Raw genomic sequence first — 22,269 nt, forward strand, 5'->3', positions numbered from 1 at the left:
TGTGCTCTGCCCCTCAGGGTGGACCGGTCCTGCATGTTGCACACCTGTGGAGCCGGGCGGCCTGTGGCCTCTGTGTGGCTGAGCAGTGTGTGCTGAGGCTTGCTCCGTGCCTCCACTTCTGATCCCAAGGGCTCGGAGGCGGCAAATCATCTGACCTCCAAGTCAGAGTACCCCTGGTGGTGCTGCGGCCTGGGCATGGGGCTGCCCAGTGCAAGGTTAGCCGTTCAAACTCACCCACTGCTCCCGGGAAGAAAGATGAGGCCGCCTCCTTCTGTGAAGGGGCAGGGCCAGTTCTACGGGCGATCAGCTTGCCCGCAGTGGGCTTGGTTTGGTCTGGTTAGAGACACCAGTCACCAAAGGCCTGTTACCCTAATTCTTTGTGGGTTCATCTCCTCCCTTTGGTAAGATCCCGTGCCGCCATTCCCCCCTCCTGCTCCATTCGCTGTGTAAGCTGCCCCAGTGAATCTGTTGCGTTTGCTCATTGGTTGAAGAGCTGTTTCTAACCAGCAAGTGTCGGGTACTGTCCTAGGTGCTGAACTGGCGTGTTATTCCAGCTGGGTAGACCAGGATGGTACAGAAGGGGGCTCTGGGCATCTGTTTAAGCAAATCTGACAGCAGCAAACCCAGGCTGCAAAGTGAAGAGCTACATTCGATAGGGACGTCAGACTGGGAGTCTTCTCCCTTTAAGGAAGACCCTTTGGGACTTTGCTCTCACTTTTGATGTTGGGACATTGTTGCAACTCCCGTGACATCACTGACCCCACTTCCTCCCTGTACTTCCTGTTTCCAGTCCTCTCGTCCTCATCCTCTGGAATGCCATCCTCCGCTAAATGCTGCCTCCGATCTCTAGGCGCCCTGGTGGCGTAGTGATTGGACTGCCAACTGCAAGGTCTGCAGTTCGAAACCACCAGCTGCTCCATGGAGAAACGTGGGGCTTTCCACTCCTGTGAACAGCTGCAGGTCTGGGAGCCCCTGGGGCAGCTCTGTCCTGTCTGCAGGGTGGCTGGGAGTTTGATTTTTGTCTCAAACAGTGGAGCACTCTCAGCTGCACACATCTCACTAGTGTTGCTGTTATTAACAACCAGGTGACTTCCCTGCAACCCTGATTCAGGTGTGTCCGCATAGACACGTGCTCCCTGGTTCCACGTGGACCACCAGACCTTTCTTCCCTGGCCCCTTTGGGGGAACTCAGACACCTCGGGTTTGGATGAATTGTCCACACCAGCCACGGACTCCTGTCCTCTGTCCACATCACAAAGCTGTGCCCTGGGCAGGGCGACACCCGTCTAGTGCCTCACACAGCGCATGACTGCACTCCAGAGAGGGAAACAGAGTCTGCTCAATGACGACTTGTGGGCCTTGAGCTCCCAAGGCCGAGCCTGGGGAGGAGGGGGTGGAAGAAGACGTGAGGCTCAGAGCTACGGGCTGGGGTCCCCTGAGAGTTCTTGGAAAGGAAAGCCAAACAGCTCATGGAGGTCAGTGGGTGAGCGGGGCTGCATTTCCCCCCTCGGCTCACACCCATGGCTACAGGGGCTTGTGGGACAAGGCAGGGGCTCCGCTGGTGCACTGCTTATGCATTTGGCTGCTGACCCGGAGGCTGGCAGTTCAGGCCGACCAGCTGCTCTGGAGGGGCAGTGACCTGTGAGGAGGGCAGCCTAGGGAACCTATGGGGCAGCTCTCCCCCGTCCTGCAGGGGTCTGTGGGCTGGATGTGGCTCACTGGCCAACAGCAGCAGCAGAGTAAGGAGGAGCTCATGGGGAACAGGGATTTGAACGCCACTGGCTTTTAGTCAAGGTCTCTTACTGGCACATTTGTGATGGGCACAAGAGTGACTGAGCGGCCAGTAGAACCCCCAGGTCCGAGCCTTGTCCTCCTGGGGGTCGGGGGGTGTCAGTCCAGCTACGAGACTCCCTCTAACTCATGAACCAAGCGCATGCCTCCAATCATAGAGGCCTCTCCCAGGAAAGCAGGAGAGGGGATCAGAGAGGGCGTGCTCGTACCAGGAGGACTTCCTGGAAGAGGTGGCCTTTCCCACTGAAAAGCACCTTGTGAAACATCCAGTGGACACTGACAACCAGAAACACGTTGGCGGTTATGATGACCACGACCATGGCCATGGCCCGCTGTCCCAGAGCATCCACACAGCAGTGTCTACCGGGGCCCTTCCATGTGCTGGTGCTGTTCTAGGTGCTGGGGAGACGGGTGACAGACCGGTAAGGCCCCACTCTGGCTCTCAGGAGCAGAGGCCCGCACTCAACACAGCACTGGCTGTATCACAAAGGCCCCGAGAGCACACAGGAAGTGCGTGTCGTGTGGACACGAGTGGCTAACAGAACCGGTCCCTAGTAAAGGGGAGGCGCTGCTTGCCCAGTGATACATACAGCCCACGCGCATGACTGCCTTCACCCCCATTCCGACTCCCAGTGGCCCCACAGGGCAGACGAGACCGCTCCTCCGGGTTCCTTGGACCATGGATTCATGGGAGCAGAAAGCCTCAGCTGTCTCGCACAGGGCGGCCGGGGGTTTCCAACTGCTAACCTGGTGGTTTGCTTTCCAACTCCTGAGGACGAGTGCAGTGGTTCTCAAACCTTGGGTCAAGACCCCTTTGGAGGTCCAACCACCCTTTCACAGGGGTCGTCTAAGACCATCGGAAACCACATACATATTTCACAATATAGAATTACATATTGTTTTGTGATTACTCACTATGCTTTAATTATGTTTGATGATGCTCAATTTGTAACAAGAAAATACAGCCTGCCTATCAGATACTGTTATGCATAACAGTAGCAAATGACAGTGATGATGTAGCAATGAAAATAATGTTATGGTTGGGGGTCCCCACCACGTGAGGAACCGTATGAAAGGGTTGCGTCATTAGGAAGGTGGAGAACCACTGGTGTAGTGGGTTACTCATTGGATAGGAACCACAAGGGCGCTAGTTTGAAACCACGCGCTGCTCCGGGGGAGAAAGACGAGGCTTTGCATTTCCATAGAGCGACAGCCTGAGAACCCATCGACAGTTCTGTCTGTCCTGTGGGCTGCTGGGAGGCAGAGTGCATGCGATGGCAGATGGCGGTGAGGGTGCAGCTTGCAACCGGTACTGCATCCGACCTCACCGGACAGGCCTCTGCAAACAGCAGCATAGCGCCCCTCCAGGCGGCTCTCTTCCACAGGAACATCTGTGGCTTCCAGCTCTCGTGGCTGGTTGAGTAGCAGAGCTGGGGTCCCAGCTCAGGAATTCTGGCACCGACACCTGTGTCTCAAGGGCCACCGGTGGACAAACCCAAAGGACCCTATAACTAATATCCTCCCATCCATCCACCCACCGCCACCAGACTCATCCCACTCGAGGGAGTAAAGAGAGGCCACAGTCGACCATCTGGAGCAAAGGAGGGCTTGTAGTTCGAGTTAACACAGTTGACCCCAGCACTGTGCTGGGAGGGGGGCTGATGGCGCAGGGGCGGCGTAGGGGTGGGGAGGGCCCACGGCGAGGGGGTACTCACTACACTCACTCAGTCGAGTGCATAGACACGCGGAGGCCCTCTGGGCCAGGGTAGACCTGCCCGTGGGTTTCCGAGGCTTGTAACCGTACGGGAGGCGAGACTTCCATTTCCTCCTGTGGAGCAGCTGCTGGTTGGAACTGCTGACCTTCCCAGCCAATGGCAGCCGAACTTGTCACCACCAACCAGGGCTCCGGGAGGGAGTCCAGACCGAAGGTCCGGTCAGAATGGAACTCAGGACTGTTGAATCACGGCTACCCTGTCCTGGGGCAGAACGGCCCCCTCGGGTTTCTCAGGCCGCCACTCTTGTTAAACCACTCACCTCGGCCGGCCGTGGAGCTCGTTAACCACTGCTCCACAGAGAGAGGCAGGCGCCCGACCGTCCGTCTCCAGAGATGAGCCCTGGGGACCCCGGGCAGGTCCTCTCGGTCCTACAGGGTCACTATGAGTTGGCATCAATGTGATGGCATCAGGTTTGGTTTGCTTTAGGGAGGGACACCGAGCCCTTGGTGATCCCAAGGACAGCATGCTCGGCAGCTAAACACGAAGGTTGAAGGTTCAAATCCACCCAAAGGTGCCTTGGAAGAAAGGTCTGTGATCAGCGAGCAGCTGGGAATCCTGTGGAGGGGTCTCACTACTAACTTCGCTAGAACTGGGGTGCCGCCAGGACTTGGTGTGGAGGGGGCACCGGGAGAGGGCAGAACACACAGGTGTGCCCACAGCCCCAATCTTGAGCTCTCCTCCCTCCCTTCCACCAGGTGGCTGTCACCGTCGGGCTGCGCTACCTGCACACAGCGCTGGAAGGCATGCCCGGCCCCGAGGAGGACCCGGCGTGCGAGGCAGAGAGCGAGGGCTGGCTGCTGGAGAAGAGCGTGTCCGAGACGTGGAAGGCCTTCCTGCAGCGCGTGCGGCAGCTGGCCCAGGGCAACCAGGTGGAGGCCCAGGGCGGTGGGGAGGCGGACCAGGCCCCTGGGGCAGGCTGAGCACCCAGCCTCTGCCTCCCTCCCCGCACACGGGGCAGTTATGGACGCCAATCGCAGAGCCCTGCGTCTTGCTGAGTCTGGATCTCTGAGGAGGGCGCCGTCGCCCAGAGACGCTTCTTGGTGGTGGGATTTAAGGGCCGGGGTTTCTGAAAACACTCGGACATTTGCTGAACGATTGATTGACTCAACGTGCGAACAATCAAGCCCCCCTGCTCATGTCCCCCTTCCTCCTCCCGGCCCATGGCTAGCCTCCAGGTGCCTCCAATTCCCTTCGAGGATGGATGACCAGACCCGGCACCCACTGGTCTCCAAAGCACAGGCCACTCAGTAGCACCTTCAGGCCACTGGCTGCACCGGAGAGCCCTCCTCTTCTCCGCTGGCTTGGGATCTTGGAGTTGGGTCATATTACGTCCCAAATGTCACTGGGAGTCTGAGAAACACACCATGTGTCACATAAAGCAAACCAACCACAGTTTTTGAAGGCCACTCCGTGCAACAGTGGAAGGTGGGCTTTGGAAGGAAAGGGATTCTCTCCCCTGCCCCGGCCACAGTGAAGGCGGGCTTGGGTGCCACGTTTGCACGCCCTCTGCACTCGGCGGCCAGGAGGGTGCCACAGCTGAGCAAGTCAGGTTGGTGGCAAGTCCCAGCAAGAGCCAAGCCCCCAGGTGCAGGCTCGTCTGGGGAGGCGCTGGGCTGTGTGGACCTCAGACAAGCAGGCCCTCTTTGGAGAACAGACCTCGCCTCTTTGGGGGCCTCCCCCCTCTTCCACCCACAGGCGGCCACAACAGTCCCCGTGGAAGCCAGGAGTCCACAGTGGAGAGTGAAGGTCCCCCCCCACAGACACACACTCCCTCCACAGCTCCCCATTCTGCAAAGCCGTGATTCTGAAGAGCGGTCCTTGAGAGCCACCTTCCCAGGCCAGCAAGAGCACATTTTCACTTCCTTCGGGCCCCAGACAGGATGGAAAGGGACCAGGTGCAGGCAGGGCTCAGTGTGCTCCAGATGGGGCGTGAACGCTCGAGATGCCCATTCCTGACCCCTGGCTGGAGCACAGCCGGCAGGGTAAGGATGTGCAGGGCAGCCCACTGGCAACTCCGTCCTGGGGCTGCTCAAGCAGAGGTGTTTGTACCCATCTCCCGTGGGGAGGGACTAGCCCTTCTGGTTCTGTCTGGACTGTCTGGGGGTGCTGGTGTTCTCAGACCTGGTCACAGATGGCCAGAACCCGTTGGACTTTGGTCCCAGTTTCAGCTACATGTCCGTGGCGCCGTGTGCAGAGTGGAGAGTCGGCTCTCCTGAAGAGGGTCCCTGAGCCCTCTCAGTAGCACCGACAGCCGGGCCGTGCACGGCTGTACAGTAGGCACTGCATTAAACACGGTATTATATGACGAGCACTGGGTCACACGAGTATCTAGCCTGTCCAACAGCACGCTCACCATGAGATGCTCCAATCTGTAACGTTTAGTACCGATGGAGAAGCCGGTCACAAAACCGAGAACCGCTGCTCACGATCAGGGGGCTGTGTGCCAGCCCCAATGCTGTCTTTCATCCACAACACCAGGGACTATGTATGAGGTGATGCCCGTCATCTCAACATCTGCTAGTTTGGGCCAGAGCTGAATTTGTTTAAAATGTGACGTGGAACTTGGCAATTTTAAGCAAAGACTCCAAACTCTTCCCTCTGCCCTGGTCTCACCAAAACACGTGAGGATTCCCTTCAACAGGGAAACAGGGTACGAGGCAACTGGAGATGGCGAGCACTGGTGGGAGGCCCAAGGGCCGACTAGCCAGTGCCCCCTCCGCTGGCAGTCCAGGGCGGGCCCAGGGAGACGGTGCTCTTCTCAGGCAGCTGCTGGGGACTCCTGGCCCCTCCCCTTTGGCCACTTTACCAGGCCCAGCAGGACTCTTAGCAGCACCAGGTGCCCCCTTGTGCCTCACCCGACTCCAGTCTTTCCTGGGAAAAATGTTCATTCAGTCTAAGTTCTGCCAGCCTGGTTTGGGGTGGAGCACGAGACAAAAGGTGGGCCTTCTGTGTTTAAAGCTGTCACTCTGAGGCAGAGGAGGAGGTACTCATTGTTCTGAACTTTGGAAAGAGAAGGGTCTAGGATGTGTGTCTTGGGCAGCAGGCTTCGAGCCCAGGCCAGAGCCACCAGCAAGGACACCCTGTGCGACCTCAATCCGGGTGATCAGATTAGAAGCTTGCGCTGCACATCCCACTCCTCGTCGGCCGGGCGCCTGTGGAGCCGGGTCAGCAGGTTTGCAGCTTAGCCCAGGTGCACGGGGACCAAGGCACCCAAGGTCCCTCGGTGTGCGTAGCTAGTCAGCAGTGCTGAGCTGTGGCGCCCACCCCAGGGCCTTCCGCGTTCTCATGGGACACAAGGTTGACCTGAAGGGAGAAAGCGTCGGTCCTACCCAGGTCAGAGGTTGCGGCATATAAATAGGGAATCACGCATGGAGAACTCGGTGCTCGGAGGAGGGTGTGGGGCGGGGTGTAAGATGGGAGAGAACTCACGGGGATGAGGCCTCGGGCTCACACGAAGTACACACACACACACACACACATGCATGTGGGCGCGTGCACGCGTGCTTATAAACACCCTTTACCAGTGAGCATATAAACCCGCCCCCGCAGCACAGGGATCCCAGGCATTCCGAGGGGGTCCAGTGAGAACCAAACCCGGGGGCAGGGACAGGGCTGGGGGGCAGCCTGCGAGACCTGGGGTGGCGGGGGAGCCATTCCACTGCTTGGTTGGGCTGGTGGTTAAACAGCTGCCCTAGAAAGGCCGGGTTCACTGTGCACCAAGTGCCCCCACACCCCCCACTCCCAGAGAAGAGCTCAGCTAGCGCGTCCCGGGGGCTCTGGGGGCTGCAGCCAGAGCAGGGAGGGAGCGCCTGAGCGGTGCACACAGACCGGCCTCTCCAGTGCAGTGCTCCTAGGACCTGGCGGTCACCAGCTCAGGATGGACAGAGGGAGGGAAACCTCCCCAGGCAGCTCTCAGAGGTGTGGAGAAGCTTCGGGGGCCTGGCTTTCTGCACACCTGAGGGCCCCGGGGGTCCAGAAAGGTCACAGGTAGTCACAGCCAATGAATCTGAAAGCCCATCGGCTGAAATGCTGACCAAGGTTTTCCTCTGGGAAGGTCACGGTGGCCTGACTACTGGCCAGTTCGGTCACTAATGATATAAGCGCCTTAAATTTCCGCTCAGGCAGGTGGTGCATTTGGGGCAAGGTGACACCGGGCACTTCTGTGGCCTGTGGCCGTGTGCAGCAGAACAAAGATGCGGCCGACCGGGAGTGACGCCGACACCGAAGACATTTATTTGGATCCCTTTAAACTTTTTACATATGATACATTCCAAATTTTACAAGTTGTCCACAGATAGTAAAGTCATAGTCAATTTATTAAACAGATAGGATTTTCCCTGATATGGAAAGCATGTTATATGAACATTTCTACAATTAACATGATACATGCAGTACAAATCAGAAAGCTGGGATGATTCGCTAGGGAGACAACTAGCTCAACACCACACACGGGAAAGCTACAAGTGTGTGTGTTGCTATTTCGTGTCAATGCACAGTGTCCCGGAGCCCTGGGCACCCTCAGAGAAGGGCCGGAGGGCCGGGGACAGGCTGTGTGCTCAGCCGCAGGGTCTAGCAGCTGGAGCACTGCTGTGACTCCGTGGACGGTCCCACACACCACTGCTCTCAGGATTTTAAATGTCAGCAGGGAGGACGGATGGGGAAACGCCAGAGAAGGTGGACTTTCAAAGCTAAAGGAAATGAGACGTGACAGCGACCAAGAAAGGGACAAGGCCACCCAGCCCAGAGGCGGGTGGCACCTCACAGCCTGGGTGCTGCTCGCACCCCTCTGTACTTGTGCTTTGTGTGCGTGTGCATGTGCGTGGCACACAGCTCAGGGGAGGGGCGCAGTGGGGTGACAGGCTTGCACGCAGTCGTCTTAAAAACAAAAACCCGTCAAGAGCCAAAATGATCCCCTTGCCCCAGCCGCCGCCCCTCTGGGAGGCTGGGGCTGAGTCCTCCAGGCAGTGGGCCAGCACTCTCGGCCAGGGGTCCAGCGAGCCGAGCCCGTGTCCCTGGACGGAGAGGCTGTGTGGTCGCCGACGTTTCCGCTCCGTCACTAGGTGGCGAGGACGAAGGCTTGCTGGGCACAGGCCTGGGTGTGCAGGTGCCCCGCAGGCAAGCAGCTGCTCCCCTTTCTGCCAGGAATGCTGGGGGACCAGGGACCTTACAACACCAGGTGCTCATTCCCCGCCTGGTTTGATTCTAGAAGCTCCCGCTCTCTCAGCTTCGTTGTAGAAATGATACCAGAGAACCATATTCCGTCTGAAAAACTAGGATATATTTGAGTTTTCGTTAAAAGCCCTTTAAAGTGAGTTTTTTTTCCTCTCAGCGTCAAAAGCCTCATTAAAATAGTAACAATCATTCCACCAGCGATAGCACGGGACCGCACGCAGCACACGGCCAACCTGCCCCTCCTCGTGGGCTCCTCCCTCACAAGTGCCACTCGACCCCGGCAGCCGGGCACGGAGATGGCTGCCGGGACACTCCAGCCTCACAGGCCGCTGCTTCGCTCTGAGGACTCCTGGCGGCTCTTCAGTGCAGGGAAAGGCCCACCTGGGCCCGAGCCACCGGGAGGCACAGCGACCCCAGAGACATGGTTTCCAGCTCCCGCACCCTCTGTGGTGCGAGGGCCCAGGCCAGCCTTCCACGGGGCCTGCGAGGCAACAAGTCCGACTCGAGGCTAACAGAACAGTGCAGGCTACCGGGACCTGCTGCCGCTGGCCAAGTTGTTTCATCCAGTCTCCGGAGCCAGAGCTACACAAATAAAGCTGGAAGGAAAGCTTAAATAGAGAATTTATTTCCAAATTCAGAAGACCTTATGTCCTATTTCCTTTCTCCAAAGTCCAAGTCAATGTCCTTGGTGGCGGTGTGTTCTCATAGATGCTGCCAGTCGATGCCCACCAGGGTCTGATTGGCTTCCTGTGCGTGGCCGATCTCCTCCGTGAGGCTGTGCTGCTGCCAGAGCTTCTGGATCTTCTGAAAGCGCTCCGCGCACAGGTGCAAGGGGTTGCCCCGCCTGCAGACAAGACCTGCGTCACCAACATGCCCCGCACAGGGGCGGGGGGCCTTCACAGCGTGCTCAGAGAGGTGAACAGGCCATGGAGCCTCCCAGGGCTTCCTGAAGCCCCGAGTGTCTGCATGTCCCCAGCCCTTCCCGAGGGGGACAGGTGCAAGAGCAGTGACGACGGAGATGCACCCATTAGCCGGACTGACACACTCCAGCTGCACCCACACACACTACCCACAGTGGGAGTGAGGGACAGGGTGGGACAGGGGCAGGAGGGCTTGCGTGAGAGCTCCACTGCTGTGCCCGTTGCTGGTGACAACAGCCAGCAGGCACAGGTTGGTCACCTCACGCCGGGCCACCTGTCCTGGGCAGTGCACCTCAGCCCCCTAAGCAGGCTGCTGGTGCCTCAGCGAAGCCCACGCCCTTGGCCTGTGGGCCGTAAGCTTGCGGCCGGGCTCCAGGAACGCTGTCTCCTCCTTTCACGGTGGCTGCCAGGCCTGCACCTCCCTTTCCAGGATGCAGTCACCTCTAGGGCACACTTATGCCTACTTTGAGGACCCTGAGCTCATCGACAGAAATGGTGGGACAGCAGAAGTGACGGGGCCTCCACCGTAGGCAGACGCTGTGCTGGGTGATCGGCAACTTATCCCCGTGAATGTGAGGCTTCTCTCGCATCGCTTAAGGTATGTTCTTTGACAGACACCCACGATGCCGGGCCTCCCCTGCCCACAGCCACATGAGCCAGAGGGGCCGTCTGTCAGGGTCCTGACGCTGGGATGGTCCGTGGGGAGTCAGACAGTTTCTCAGGAGTGAGGAATAAGCGCCCCGCACTGCCCACGCCCTGATTTACGGGACAGCCCTCGTGCCATGCTGGGAAGAGGATGCTGGCCAGGAAGTCCTGGTGTCTTCTTTGGGGAAGGGGCTACAGATATCCACAGCCCACTCTGCCAGGACCACCCGAGTCCCCGCACAGTCAGTGGGGACACGCACTTCATCTGTCCACCACAGACGGATGGGCTCCGGAGTCTGTCAACCCACCCCTAGGACGGGCCTTACCTGAGCCCCTGGTCCGTCTCTCCGTAGTCATCAAGGTAAGGAGGAGCGTAAAAACAGCCTTTGGTTTTGCCGGCTAGGAACAGCACCTGGCACTCTCGCACCCTGCGGAGAGATGGCGACGGGCAGCTCTCAGGCCCTGCACGCACGGCTCACGGGAGCGCTGGGCTGCAGCGGCCGAGTCGGCTCCACAGGCATGAGCGGCTCCACAGGAGAAACACGTGACGCTGGTGGCATGCTCCCATATGCGGGGCCACCTCGGAGCCCCACGGGGCAGTTCTACTCTGTCCTCTGGGGCCACGGGGAGTCCGAGTGGACTCGATGGCCGTGGGTTGAAAACAAGGCTTGGACTCCTCTCCAAATGGACTCGAGCCTTCTGAACACGACACAAGCAGTGCGGGGGAGAAGGTCCGACGCTGGAGAGCACCGCATTGCCCACCGGCGGCACGGAGTCCAGCAGTGAGGGGAAGGACGGGCACGCACGGTCAGTGCCGAGAGGCAAGTTCGCAACAGAAGAGGGTCCCGACAGTCTTACCCACTACGAACAGGGACTGATTTGCAGGCACGTCGCGAATGAGGCAGACTTGTACATTCCCCAAGAACGGGGACACAGGTTACTGTCCCATTTTTCTTTGAGGACGAGTCCAAAGAAGTGAGCCCCGTGAGTTTCCTGACCTTTCTAAGACAGGATAAACACCTGTCTTATCCACTTTACTCATGGCAGCCTGCTCAGGATTGCGTTTGTCTGCAGTCTCCGCCTGGTACACTGCAGGTGAGCGAACGTCTGCTGGATGCGCACAACTACGTGCATGCAGCTGAGATATGCATGGCAGAGGCAGCACCCCGGAGTCATGGGGACACAAGAGAAGGACCCTGGGGGAAGGAACGGGGAGAGCTGCGCTTCCCATGCACAGAGCTGCGACGGGGGCTGGGGCTGGGAGGAGGAACGGGAGTGCAGAGGTCAAACGACAGGTGCCCACGTCTCAGCAGGGGCGCAGGATGATGTGGCCGGGCCTCACCTCAGGAAGACGCCCACGCCGGAGCCACAGGAGTCCGTGTGCGCGGTGCAGGCGCCCACGTCCTCGCCATCCAGCTCCGTCTGGCAGCAGTAGCTCTGGGAGCACAGCAGGGCTCCACACACAAGGCACAGCGTGGGGGCTCTGCTCTTGTCCCCACCGGACTTGGGGCACCTGGGAGGGACGAAGGGAACACAAGCACTCTTTACAACGGAGAGGGATTTGGCACTACGTCCAACGGGCCCGGGGACCTAAGCTCTGTACTCACGCAGCCAAACCATCACCCACCCCGCACGGTCACGTCACAGCCACACACACTGCAGACACAAACGAACCCAGGCACGCGGGGAAGCTCACTCCTGGTCACGTTAGGACCAGGGACGTCTGCGGGGAAGGAGCAGGCCACACAGGGAGGGACTGTGCCTGGGTCCAGGCCAGGCGCCATCTCTCACCGCCTGTTGTACTTCCTCTGTGCCACCAGGAAATGCTACATAATATTAAAAATTGTCTGGGGTGGGGCGGGCGGGCGTGTTTTTACATGACATTTTACGACTCAAGGCGCTCTGGGGAATGACTACTGCTAGGACTGCCCGGCCCACACGTGGTGAGGGCACCACAGACGTGTGTCCTCGGCTTCTAGTGGTAGGGAAGAGCTCACAACTTACGAGAAATTGGACGCTTGATTAATGAGGTTGCTGTAGTCCTCCGGCAGGTCTAGAAGTCTGTTCGGTTCTCTTGGGTAGCTGAAAACGGGCACATGAAAGTCCGTGAGCGTGAGGTCACAGACAGTGTAAGGACAGGGCGACTCTCCTTACCGATGAACAGAGGGAGATTCTCAAGCCAAGTGATTGCACACCACGCCAGTAGTTGAGAAGCCAAAAGTAAAACAAGCCAAGAGCCCCCCACCCTGAAAGACAGCGCCCTAGGGCGCTTTAATGGACGAGTTCAGAATAAACTCAGAATAAAAAGGCTGCTTCGGATCCACCCACACAAATCACGCCCACGGGACCAGCTGACTCGGACTTGAGGGGCGCGGGCACGGCAGGCAGAGCAGAGCTGCCCTGCAGGGTCCGGAGTGCCGGGCTCAACTGCCCCGTGAACATGGTAGGCTTGAAGGTGAATCAACCCACTTTCCAGTTAGCCGTCAGGCGCTCAACCAACCCACCATCAGGGTCCCTAAATCGACCCCACTGACGTGCAACTCCGGGGGCCCTGGTGTTGCTGTAGGTTAGGCACGGGGTTACTGACGGCAAGGTCAGTGGTTCAAACCCACCAGCCGCTCCATGGGAGAAAGATGAGCTTGCTTGCTCCTCTAAATATCTACAGCTTCTGACGCCTATGCATAGTCTCGTGAGTTCAAGTGAACTCACCCACACAGGAGTCAGAGTCAGAGCCAGCGACAGAACTTAGGGTCTGAAGGACAGAAGGGACACGCAGCCCACTGGGGAGGAGAGAAGGCAGTAGTTCATATAGTTCCCCCAACCATAACATTATTTTCGTTGCCACTTCATAACTGTCATTTTGCAGCTGTGATGAATCGGGCAACCCCCGTGAAAGGGCCGTTCGACCCCCAAAGGCGTCGTGGCACAACCCACAGGTTGAGAACCGCTGCTCTAAGAGACCAGGCCACCCAAGTTGATTCAGACCAAACTTAGGGCCAACTTCCACTGGTACTTGAAGGCCTGCTCTCTGTGCAAGGTGCTTGACGTGCCCAGTGTGAGCGGGCGGCAGGGCCGTCCCTCCTGCAGAGCTCAGTGGTGGATTCATTGAGCGGTGGGGCTCTAGGCAAACCTGAATCACTTGGGGAGCTTGGGGGAATATACATGCTGGGAGCCTTGGATAATTGGCAGCATAAATCCCACCCCCAAATGTAGGCATTGATCACACCCCCACTTTCCCGGCATCATTTCTGATACCAGATGACCACATTGGACTTTCCCTGAGAAAGAACTCAGGAGGTAAGGCAAGTTTGGGGAGTTTACACAACACCCCCAAAATTTCTGACCTGCTAGCCACAGACTTGGGGGTCTCCTCATTACTCCATTAAAGTATCAGCTGCAAACTGGTTTGATAATTCATTGGGATGTCTCATATTACTCACCAAAGTACCAGACTTGCAGATACAGACTAATTATAGCCAAAGACGACAGGTCAGGATCCTCTCTAAGGAACAGATGCACACACCAGGTCTGGGGGCTTCAGGTCCCCAAAGGGGCATTCCTTTGTCTTTGTCAACAGGGAGCTTCCCGAGCCTCTGTGGTTGGGGCTTTATCAGCCAGTCACGGCTGCGCCCTCACTGTACGCGAGAGGCAACGTCGTGCCTCCTGAGGTGAGCTGACCCCGGCCTTTTCTGGTCTGGCAGCCCGCATTTGCTACACAAATCCCCAGGTGCCACCTGCAGGTTTCAGGTGGAGGAACCTCAAGCTCTCCCACGGTAGTCACCAAAGCCAAGGACGAAGGTCAATTTTAGAGAAAGGGGCTGGAGTGCTTCACAGCAGTTTTCCAGGTGGAACACCAGGGGCGCTGTGGCAGGTGCCTCGCCCTCAGCTGCTCGCTCAGCGGCCAGTGGCGGGCTCACCAGGGTCCGAAGGTCTGTCTGGTGGTGGGTCCTGTCAGGATGGCTGCCCCACAGGACTGCTGGGTCAGAGCTGACGCCACAGCACACAGCAGGGACCGCTCTACTGGGTTTCCTGACTAAGGCTGAGCCGTAGGAACTGCCTGTATACAATCTGCAATCACCTGCATCATCAGTGGCTGGGAGGTGGTCCCTAACAACAGGTGACAGCACACGGGGAGATGGCATGACGTCTACGCACCACCTCTGAGCCTGGCTGGGAAACTCCCCGCCATCCAGCCCCTCAGAGCTACGGGAAGTGGTGATAAGAATGTGACGGCCCGCGGGGCGCAATCAGAACCCCCAGCCTCAGGACAATGAGTCCACTTCAGCAGCAAAGAAACAGGAGGAGGAACTGAGACTCCAGAGACGGACCAACCAATTACAAGACGCCTACAAATCTTATTTGAATCTGGGCTGAAACACACTATGACAACTGGCCACATTTGATCCTTACTGAAGCTGATCTACCTAACTTTATTTTGGATTGTCTGAAATGTTCCATCATAATATACTAAAAACAAAATAAACAACAGATAAAGACAGACAGCCACGGAACACCTGGGAAGGAGCCTACATTTTAGAAATAAATAGATCTTCCAAAATAGAGTACTCTGCTTCGTTTCCCCTGTCAACAGGTGCAGCTCTCCATATTCACATCCGAGACGCTGTTGCACATTCTCAAGACCAGGCTAAGGAGGAGGCAGAATGAGAGCAAGGCGTTCCCGCCTACCTGGCAGCACGGCAGGCACAGGAGGCATGTTCTGAAGGGATGCTGCACTGACATCCTGCTGCCTCCTGGCCTTGCCTCCAATCACCTCTTACCTGATAGCGTCTCTTTCACCGTCTAGATAGCGTTTAACTTCTGTGTGATGGCACCAGCTTCAGGGTAAACAGGGAGGAAAAAACACAACAAAACATTCTGAAACAGCTCGAAGAATCTCCACCCCGCCCCGCACAATCCAGTAATGAGAAGTCTCCCTGACTCAGTATGCTAGGCGCTGCCCAACCACAAAGTGGCGGGAGAAATCCCTATTTTGCCTTCATCTTTTACTGCGACTCAGCCTATTAAGTCGCGACTACGCATACGATAACCCCATTCATGAGGACACTCTGGACCAGCCGGTCTGCACCACTGACAACTCATGTCACCTGCAGCTAGATCCCCGCGTGTTCACCCTCGCTCCCTAGCTGGACAGGACTTTCAAAGGGGCCCCCCGTGTCTAGGCTTCCAGTTTCTCAAATTCAAAGTGGGAGCAGACTAGATAGCCCCGACATGTTCTTCCAGCCCCGCAACATTTATGGAACAAAGTCTGTGTGGATACGGCATTTCTATCATTACTCACTGTGCCACGCCACAAACTTGGCAAACATCTGAACCACAGGATAGACCTCTAGAGTTAGGAAGGCCTGATCATTATTGGGGGAATGACAAAGGCTGAATTCTGTCTGGCTAACTCTCTAAGAACTTTGCCAAATATGTAATAAACTGAAGTCTGGTTCCATATAAATACTCAAAATGATGAAATACATAATTGTTACCTTTTAATCAGTGAATTCATTAGCTCACTGTTTTCTTGAAAGAGGCGAATGAGGTTGCTTGGTAGGGAAAGATAGTTACATAAATGTTCAAAATGGCTCGTTCCCGTAACTGCAAATATAGAAGACAAGTTTGACGCTTTTATCAAGGTGGATTGTGGATGCAAATAGGCAACAGCAGAGCTTGAAACACCACCCTTTCATCCTTCCATCCATCATCCATTGGAATCAGCAGAAGCAGAGCTTGGAAAATCAACCAACCAACTAACCAACCAACACATAAAGAGCTCGCATTTGCTAGATATAAAACTTGAAAGGAAACTAACAGGGGAGCCCGGGGAAAGGTAGGCTCCACAGAAAATGACACGCGGAGGGGAGGGGAGCCAGGCACCTCCGACACCAGACAGCTCGTAAATTCCTGGTGTCTCAGCTTCATGATTTGCAATACAGTCTACAGAATTGCGTCATCCACTTCATGGGGCTAGTTCAAATATTAAATGACAAATATCATGTACAGATGCTCTGGAAGAGTAGAAAGCAACACAGAAATATAAGATGGTCTGATTGTGAAAGACAGAGTGAAAGCGCAGCCGCCATTGCAAACTTGGCAGCCCCCCTGCTAGAGGATGCCAGCCCACAGGACGGGCCTCTGTGACTGTGCCAGGCGCTATGGGAATACAGAGGGAGGAGCTGCCAGTCTGCCTTTAGACTCCTCTGATGAAATGAATCAAAACAGAATACAGGAAGAAACAGTGGCAAGTCAATCCCCACACATTAAAATCACATCTACATGCAATTACTGTTTAATGTGTATATCTGCACATTGACTGAGACCCAAATAAAGTCAGATTTATACCCACCAATGGCTTTTGTGAAATGCAAACATCTCGATAATCAATAAGCTGTGTTCTAAAATGTTTTAATGGGTCTTCATTTTTCCCAAGTCAGTTTTCATTCTAAACTTCTGGGGTAAAAGACTACCGACATTTCCTACAGTCTGAAGTAAACCGGAGATTACCTTGAACTTCGGGTGGGGAAGGAACTCCATTTAAGTAATGGAAAAATAGAGCGGAGCACTTCAGGAAAGGCATGATCCCAGCTCGGACGCTCCTCCACAGGTGCCAGCCGGAGGGTGCTTCTTTCAAGGCACTACGAGAGAGGAGGGTGCTGGTGGGCAAGGGTGACAGGCCACTGCACACAGCACGGCGTCGATGCACCTGAGCTGCGGAGGTCAGCTGGCCGGCAGGGGTCCCGACGCCGAGAGCATGTCAGGGGCAAGCGGTGCTGCGATGGAACTCTACCAGCAGGAGAAGGTTAGTGCAATCCATGAGACGCAGAGCTAACAGCGGCCCCAGAGCTCTGTGCACCGTGACCACGAATGGGTCAAGTTCTGTAGCACAGCACCCACCCCACGCCATGCCATTCCCTCCTGATTCACCACTGACAGCCCTTCAAGTTCTTTGGTAGCACAAATAGCAGTCACATGCACATCTTCATGCCTGCAAGTTTACTATGTGTCGGATGATTCTGATAGTGTGGAATTTCAGAAATGGGCTAACCCGGGAACAACTCTTTTTATAGGTTATTTACGTTTGGGGTCTAAAAGCCCAATCCACACAAGGGCAACATATGGAGGTCTAACAGTTAGAGGGCATTTTGGCTAGTCGCTGACACGAGCTTAGAAATACATCTCTAGGTTAGTACAGTAAAGGTCTCACTAACCGTCTCTCCCACCTCCTTCCCTTTTATTTTAAAGCAGTGGTAGCAACACCTAAGTAACAAAACACCGCCGTTTCTCTGAGTTTTACGCGTACAATGAGATGACGTCGATGATCTCCACCATTCGGTGCAAACCATCAACCACCTTCTTTCTAGGAACAACCGACAGACAGCATGCTGCTCCCTGGACTTCGCGGCTCCATTCCCGTACTATTCCGGGATACGGCAGCCATGCAGCAGTCAGCTCACCTTCCTGTGTGCTCGCGGAGCGTGCTGTACAGGCTGAGAACGGCTGACTCCTCCTCCCCGGGGGGCTCTTCTTGATCCATGCCATTCTCCTCTGAAAGAAGGAGCAGCATCAGTGCATCCCAGCACTGAGTCACTCAGATACGCCCAGACGCTAACACGCGGCACGGACATGCTCCCACACGTCACACAGCACTGCCATCTTTTAAGTCTGAGCGCTTAACTCAGTGAGCCAGAGAGCTTAGGGACAGGAGACCAATGTGCTTCAGTGCAGCCACCTGCCAGCTGGAGGTCAGAATCATTAAACGTTTTGTCTTAACAGCAATTTGAGAAATCAGGAAGCGGGAATGCTAGAGACAATTTAATGATGAACGCGTAAGTTACACACAAAACTGACATTCTAAAATGTAACATTCTAAGGGACTTAGCCACGACGCTACTCCAGAGTTACAGGGCTTAAACTCCACTGCTTCTTTGTGGACGGGCGGGGGCAAGCAGTACCTGTGCACGAGGCAAGCAGGATCTGGATGATGTGGGCCATGGTAACCAGGTGGAAGATGTGAAGGTCTCCGGTGCCCAGGCTGATCCCTGAGAAATCCTGACACTGCAGCGCAGGGAACGCGAGAACTAGGCCCACCTGGGCAGCAAACACAGTCAGTGAGACAGCGAGACCCGGCTTCACCTTCCTAACGTGAGCCCCCTGCACCAAGCCCAGTCCTTTCCCTTAGACTGAAATCTTTGATGGGACAAAGTGCCCTGGGTGCTTGGTTGCTAACTGAAAGATGGGCGGTCAAGTTCAGCAGCGGCTCCCCAGGAGAAAGCAGGGTGGTGGCGGTCTGCTCCGACAGAGATTTAGTCTTGGAAACTCGGGCCTGTGTGCTCGCTCCGAGTTGAAGTGGACTTATCGCGTGGATTTCTTGATTTTTACATCCACAGAGATCTCACCAGGATGTGTTTGAGAAAACAGTATGAGTTAAAAGGGGTCTTGACGGACATTATCCTTTCATCCATGCAGTGGTTCCCTGAGGTGTAGCCTCTGGCCCATCATACACAGTTGGCAATGTTCCTGGCATCAACAGGAGGGAGAGCATCGAGTCTGAAGCCACAAAGACCGAGGTACGACTCCCCCCTCCTCCTCTTAGGGGCTTCCCGACAAGTGAGCCCCTGAGCCTGTTTCTTGAATGGTAAAGACAAATAACTTGCTTCTACACACATAAGCACCTATACTATAATAGCAAGAAGGCAAGGACTAAATGCACGTGACAGCACTTAGGTATACAAGACTCTAGCTCTTCTAAAAATAGAAAACAGCCAACACTTATCAGGAACATACTGCTGGATGCGCACTGGGGGGTGTGGACTGTCCCCGCGGGTTCTCACACTCACTAACTCCCTACAGGCACACAATCTGAGTCCAATCTGTGTGTGCTGGTTCACTCTGCACCGGCACAAAGGGCCCCGGTTCAGGTGGGGCTGGAATCCAGTCACCCAGCTCGGTGCCCTGGCCCTCGGTGCACCCACGCCGAGGACATACCTATCCGTGAAGTGCTGAAGGGGCTGTCTGTCACCAAGAAGTGTGACTGCAGATGTGCTGCACTGCACAGAGACCCTGGAGCGACCAACAGTAGCCCTTACGTTGCTGGTATTATCGCTGCCTCTCTGGAGGCACAACCACGCGGAGGCTGGGTAGCTGACCTTGTTGGTCACACAAAATAAGAAAGGATATTAAAATGTCCATGCTTTGAGGCTCAGTCAAGAGCCTCAAGTAGGGCTTCTAGCACTTAAGGGAAAAAAATTAGAAGGGGCAATAAACAAAACAAAAACAACCAACCAAGCTCACGGTCCTTGCGTGGAGGCTGACTTTAGGATAGCATAGAACTGCAGCTGCAAAGCCTCATCTTTCTCCCAAAGAGGGGCTGGGAGACTCAAACTGCTGACCTGGTACTTGGCAGCCCAACAGGTAACTCATTCGGCCACCAAGGCTCGCAGAAGTGGCCACAGTAATGTCACACGGCAATCCCTGTCTGCCCCCCCACTGCTCATCAAGCCCAGGGGAGAGCGAGACCGCACAAAGAGGAAGTCACAGCCGCGCTCCACACTCACCAGTAAATGAAACATGTCGATGTCTAGGACGCACGGGAGGTCTCCACGGCTGTCACCAGGCACCAATGCTAAATGTTTACGGAGAAATAAATGCATGAGTACGTTTCGTATGCCAACATAGGATTAAACCACTTTAAGGATGTACGCAATCTAGTTTTAAAGGTATCTTTTAGTGAAATACAGTAAAACCTGTGGAGGGGGAGCCCAGGTAATGAGAAAACCTGTCAGAGAAGGAAAATCAGTCTATTCCCACGGAAGTGAGAGGTAGTTAGTGCCGTCAAAGGCAGCAAATTTCAACAGACCCAGGGACCCCACTGAGTTCCAGCTCCCCCAGGTTCCACTGTGCATATGAATTTATAACCGACCGAGAGAGTCTGAGTAAAGACCAGCAGCACCTCGAGGTCAGCTCTTGTCATGGCGAGAAGAAAGACTTAACGAGAGAAATGACTGCCACATGGATGGCAAACGTGTTAACACTCACATGCGAAGAGTTTACAAAAGTGTCCTTGTACCACCGAGAGCGACGCAACTGTCCAGTGTGCGGCCGCAAATCTTGTTAGTGACCTCAGACAGTCGTCCTGAAATAAAGAGGTCGACACGGTGGGCAGACGCCAGCACAGGAAGTAGCTCTGCTCAAAGCAAAGCCGCCCGTCCGATGATGGAGGTCGTTACGGGGCCTATGGAGCGGAACTGGGGATAACTTGGACGTCGGGTCTCCACCAGGAACAAGGCTACCGACGGGAAAGCCAGCTGCACGCTAGGCGAGCAGAAGCCATCTCCCTGCCCCCGCACTGGCTCCTAGAGAAAGGGGGGACGACAAATTTGGCGGGGGTGGTGGTGGTGGTGTGTCTCACAGACGCGGGACTCTTAACTCACAGTACAACAAGCCAGGGGGTCAACGGTTTCTTTACACGGACCCTAAAGGAAGCCTCTGAGAGGCGGGCAGTACTCTGCTGACTGGGGAACCCTGCCCCGATGCTGCTCCCACATGGCTTAGAAACGGAGCACACATTGGAGCGTCAAAATATCTTTCCCGGGAAGACTCCTGCACCAGGCTTAGTTTTGATCTTGACGGGAAGCTCACTGCCCCACCTTCGCTGCTCTCTAGTTCAGCGCACTCGAGTGCGAGGAAGAGACAGAAAAGGAGAGAAGACAGTGGAAGGTGGCGAAGAACTCGCAGTCAAATGAGTCGGGTGGGCACTGATGAAGGGCTTCGTGGTTGGCACCCACTCAGTAGCTCCCCGAGAGAGAGACCTTGCGATCGGTCCGTAAAGACGACAGCCGAGAAAACCCAGAGCGGCCGATCAACAGTCACGTGGGGCTGCTAGGGGTTGGAAACACACGTGATGGCTCCTGGCAGCAGGGAAGCGCCGAGAAAGCCCAGAGAGCCTCTTGGGAGGAGCCGGGTTCCATGTGGAGGATTCCTATCTGTGTAGGGCTTGGGACCAGCGTCTGGGAATGCGCAGTGATTCCGCAAGTCTGACCGGGGTGCTTTTGCGGGGAGCCCTTCTGAAGACGGAGTAGAGACAGTAAGACAGCTGCAACGCAGCAAGCGAGGCAAGAGAGGGGAGGAGCTGAGTCCACGAAGCAGAAGTGGGGACGGGAGAGCACACAGCCTCAGCTTAGTTCTCCAGCCCCGACATTTTCGGTAAAGATAGTTCGCTCAATACTGAGAGGGCCTGCCACGTGCCAGGCTTCGTTTTGACCACAACCTGAAAGCCCAAACGGACCAACTGGATAGGCATGCCCAGGCCCAACCTCACACCTAGCAGGACTTCCGCGTTCTGCTGGTGGCATTACCTACACACAGACTGCAGGAGGGAAGGGCCACGGACTGCAGGGCAGCGGTTCTCCACCTTCCTCACGCCGCCACCCTTCAGTACAGGTCCTCATGGGGGGTGACCCCCAACCATACAGCATTGTCATGGCTACTGCATCACTGTCATGTTACTACTGTTATAAATCGGGTGAGCCCTGTGAAAGGGTCGTTTGACCCCCAAGGGGTCGTGACCCACCGGTTGAGAACCACGGCTGTGGGCCGGGAGACGCCTGCGGGAGATCAAGGAGGCTGGTGGCGCAAGGGTAAGGGGTGGGCTGCAGCTGGGGGGCGGGGGTGGGGTGGGGCGCGACACGGGCGGGAGGCAGGAGACAGACAAGGAGCAGCCAGACGGAAAAAGTGTCAACAGAAAGAGGAGCGTGAGCAGAAAGCACAGCTAACAGATTTAAGAAAATAAAGCCGTCACACACAGAAAAGGCCGGACAAGTAATGGGGTCCCTGGATGAACCTGACAAGCGCAATCTCCACACGCGACAAAGGGTCAGTTAGCCGGCTGGCAGGGACCTGAAAAGGGAACAGTCAGCAAGACCCCGGAGACGGGAAAACAGCAGCACATCGAACACAGTGGG

At 56.0% G+C, this 22,269-nt stretch overlaps 2 protein-coding genes across 2 annotated transcripts in view; one reads left to right on the forward strand and one right to left on the reverse strand.

Annotated features, from left to right (window-relative positions):
- Nucleotides 1-4,486, forward strand: part of PRPH2 (peripherin 2) — a 17,096-nt gene extending 12,610 nt beyond the window's left edge. Inside the window, exon 3 of the mRNA XM_004710765.2 lies at nt 4,262-4,486. Within this exon, the coding sequence (XP_004710822.1) occupies nt 4,262-4,486 (225 nt within the window). The remainder of the gene's footprint in view (nt 1-4,261) is intronic.
- A 3,290-nt stretch (nt 4,487-7,776) lies between these two features.
- Nucleotides 7,777-22,269, reverse strand: part of UBR2 (ubiquitin protein ligase E3 component n-recognin 2) — a 116,489-nt gene continuing 101,996 nt past the window's right edge. The window contains exons 35-45 of the mRNA XM_045294770.1: nt 20,345-20,441; nt 19,864-19,931; nt 18,262-18,397; nt 17,764-17,854; nt 16,814-16,944; nt 15,799-15,907; nt 15,082-15,138; nt 12,308-12,385; nt 11,646-11,816; nt 10,630-10,731; nt 7,777-9,582 (exon numbers count right to left, since the gene is read on the reverse strand). Coding sequence (XP_045150705.1) covers nt 9,441-9,582; nt 10,630-10,731; nt 11,646-11,816; nt 12,308-12,385; nt 15,082-15,138; nt 15,799-15,907; nt 16,814-16,944; nt 17,764-17,854; nt 18,262-18,397; nt 19,864-19,931; nt 20,345-20,441 — 1,182 coding nt within the window. The 3' untranslated portion in view covers nt 7,777-9,440. The remainder of the gene's footprint in view (nt 9,583-10,629; nt 10,732-11,645; nt 11,817-12,307; nt 12,386-15,081; nt 15,139-15,798; nt 15,908-16,813; nt 16,945-17,763; nt 17,855-18,261; nt 18,398-19,863; nt 19,932-20,344; nt 20,442-22,269) is intronic.

The sequence above is a fragment of the Echinops telfairi genome, unplaced genomic scaffold, assembly GCF_000313985.2.
Source record: "Echinops telfairi isolate 266 unplaced genomic scaffold, ASM31398v2 ScPeMD7_3533;HRSCAF=4204_1, whole genome shotgun sequence".
NCBI lineage: Eukaryota > Metazoa > Chordata > Mammalia > Afrosoricida > Tenrecidae > Echinops > Echinops telfairi.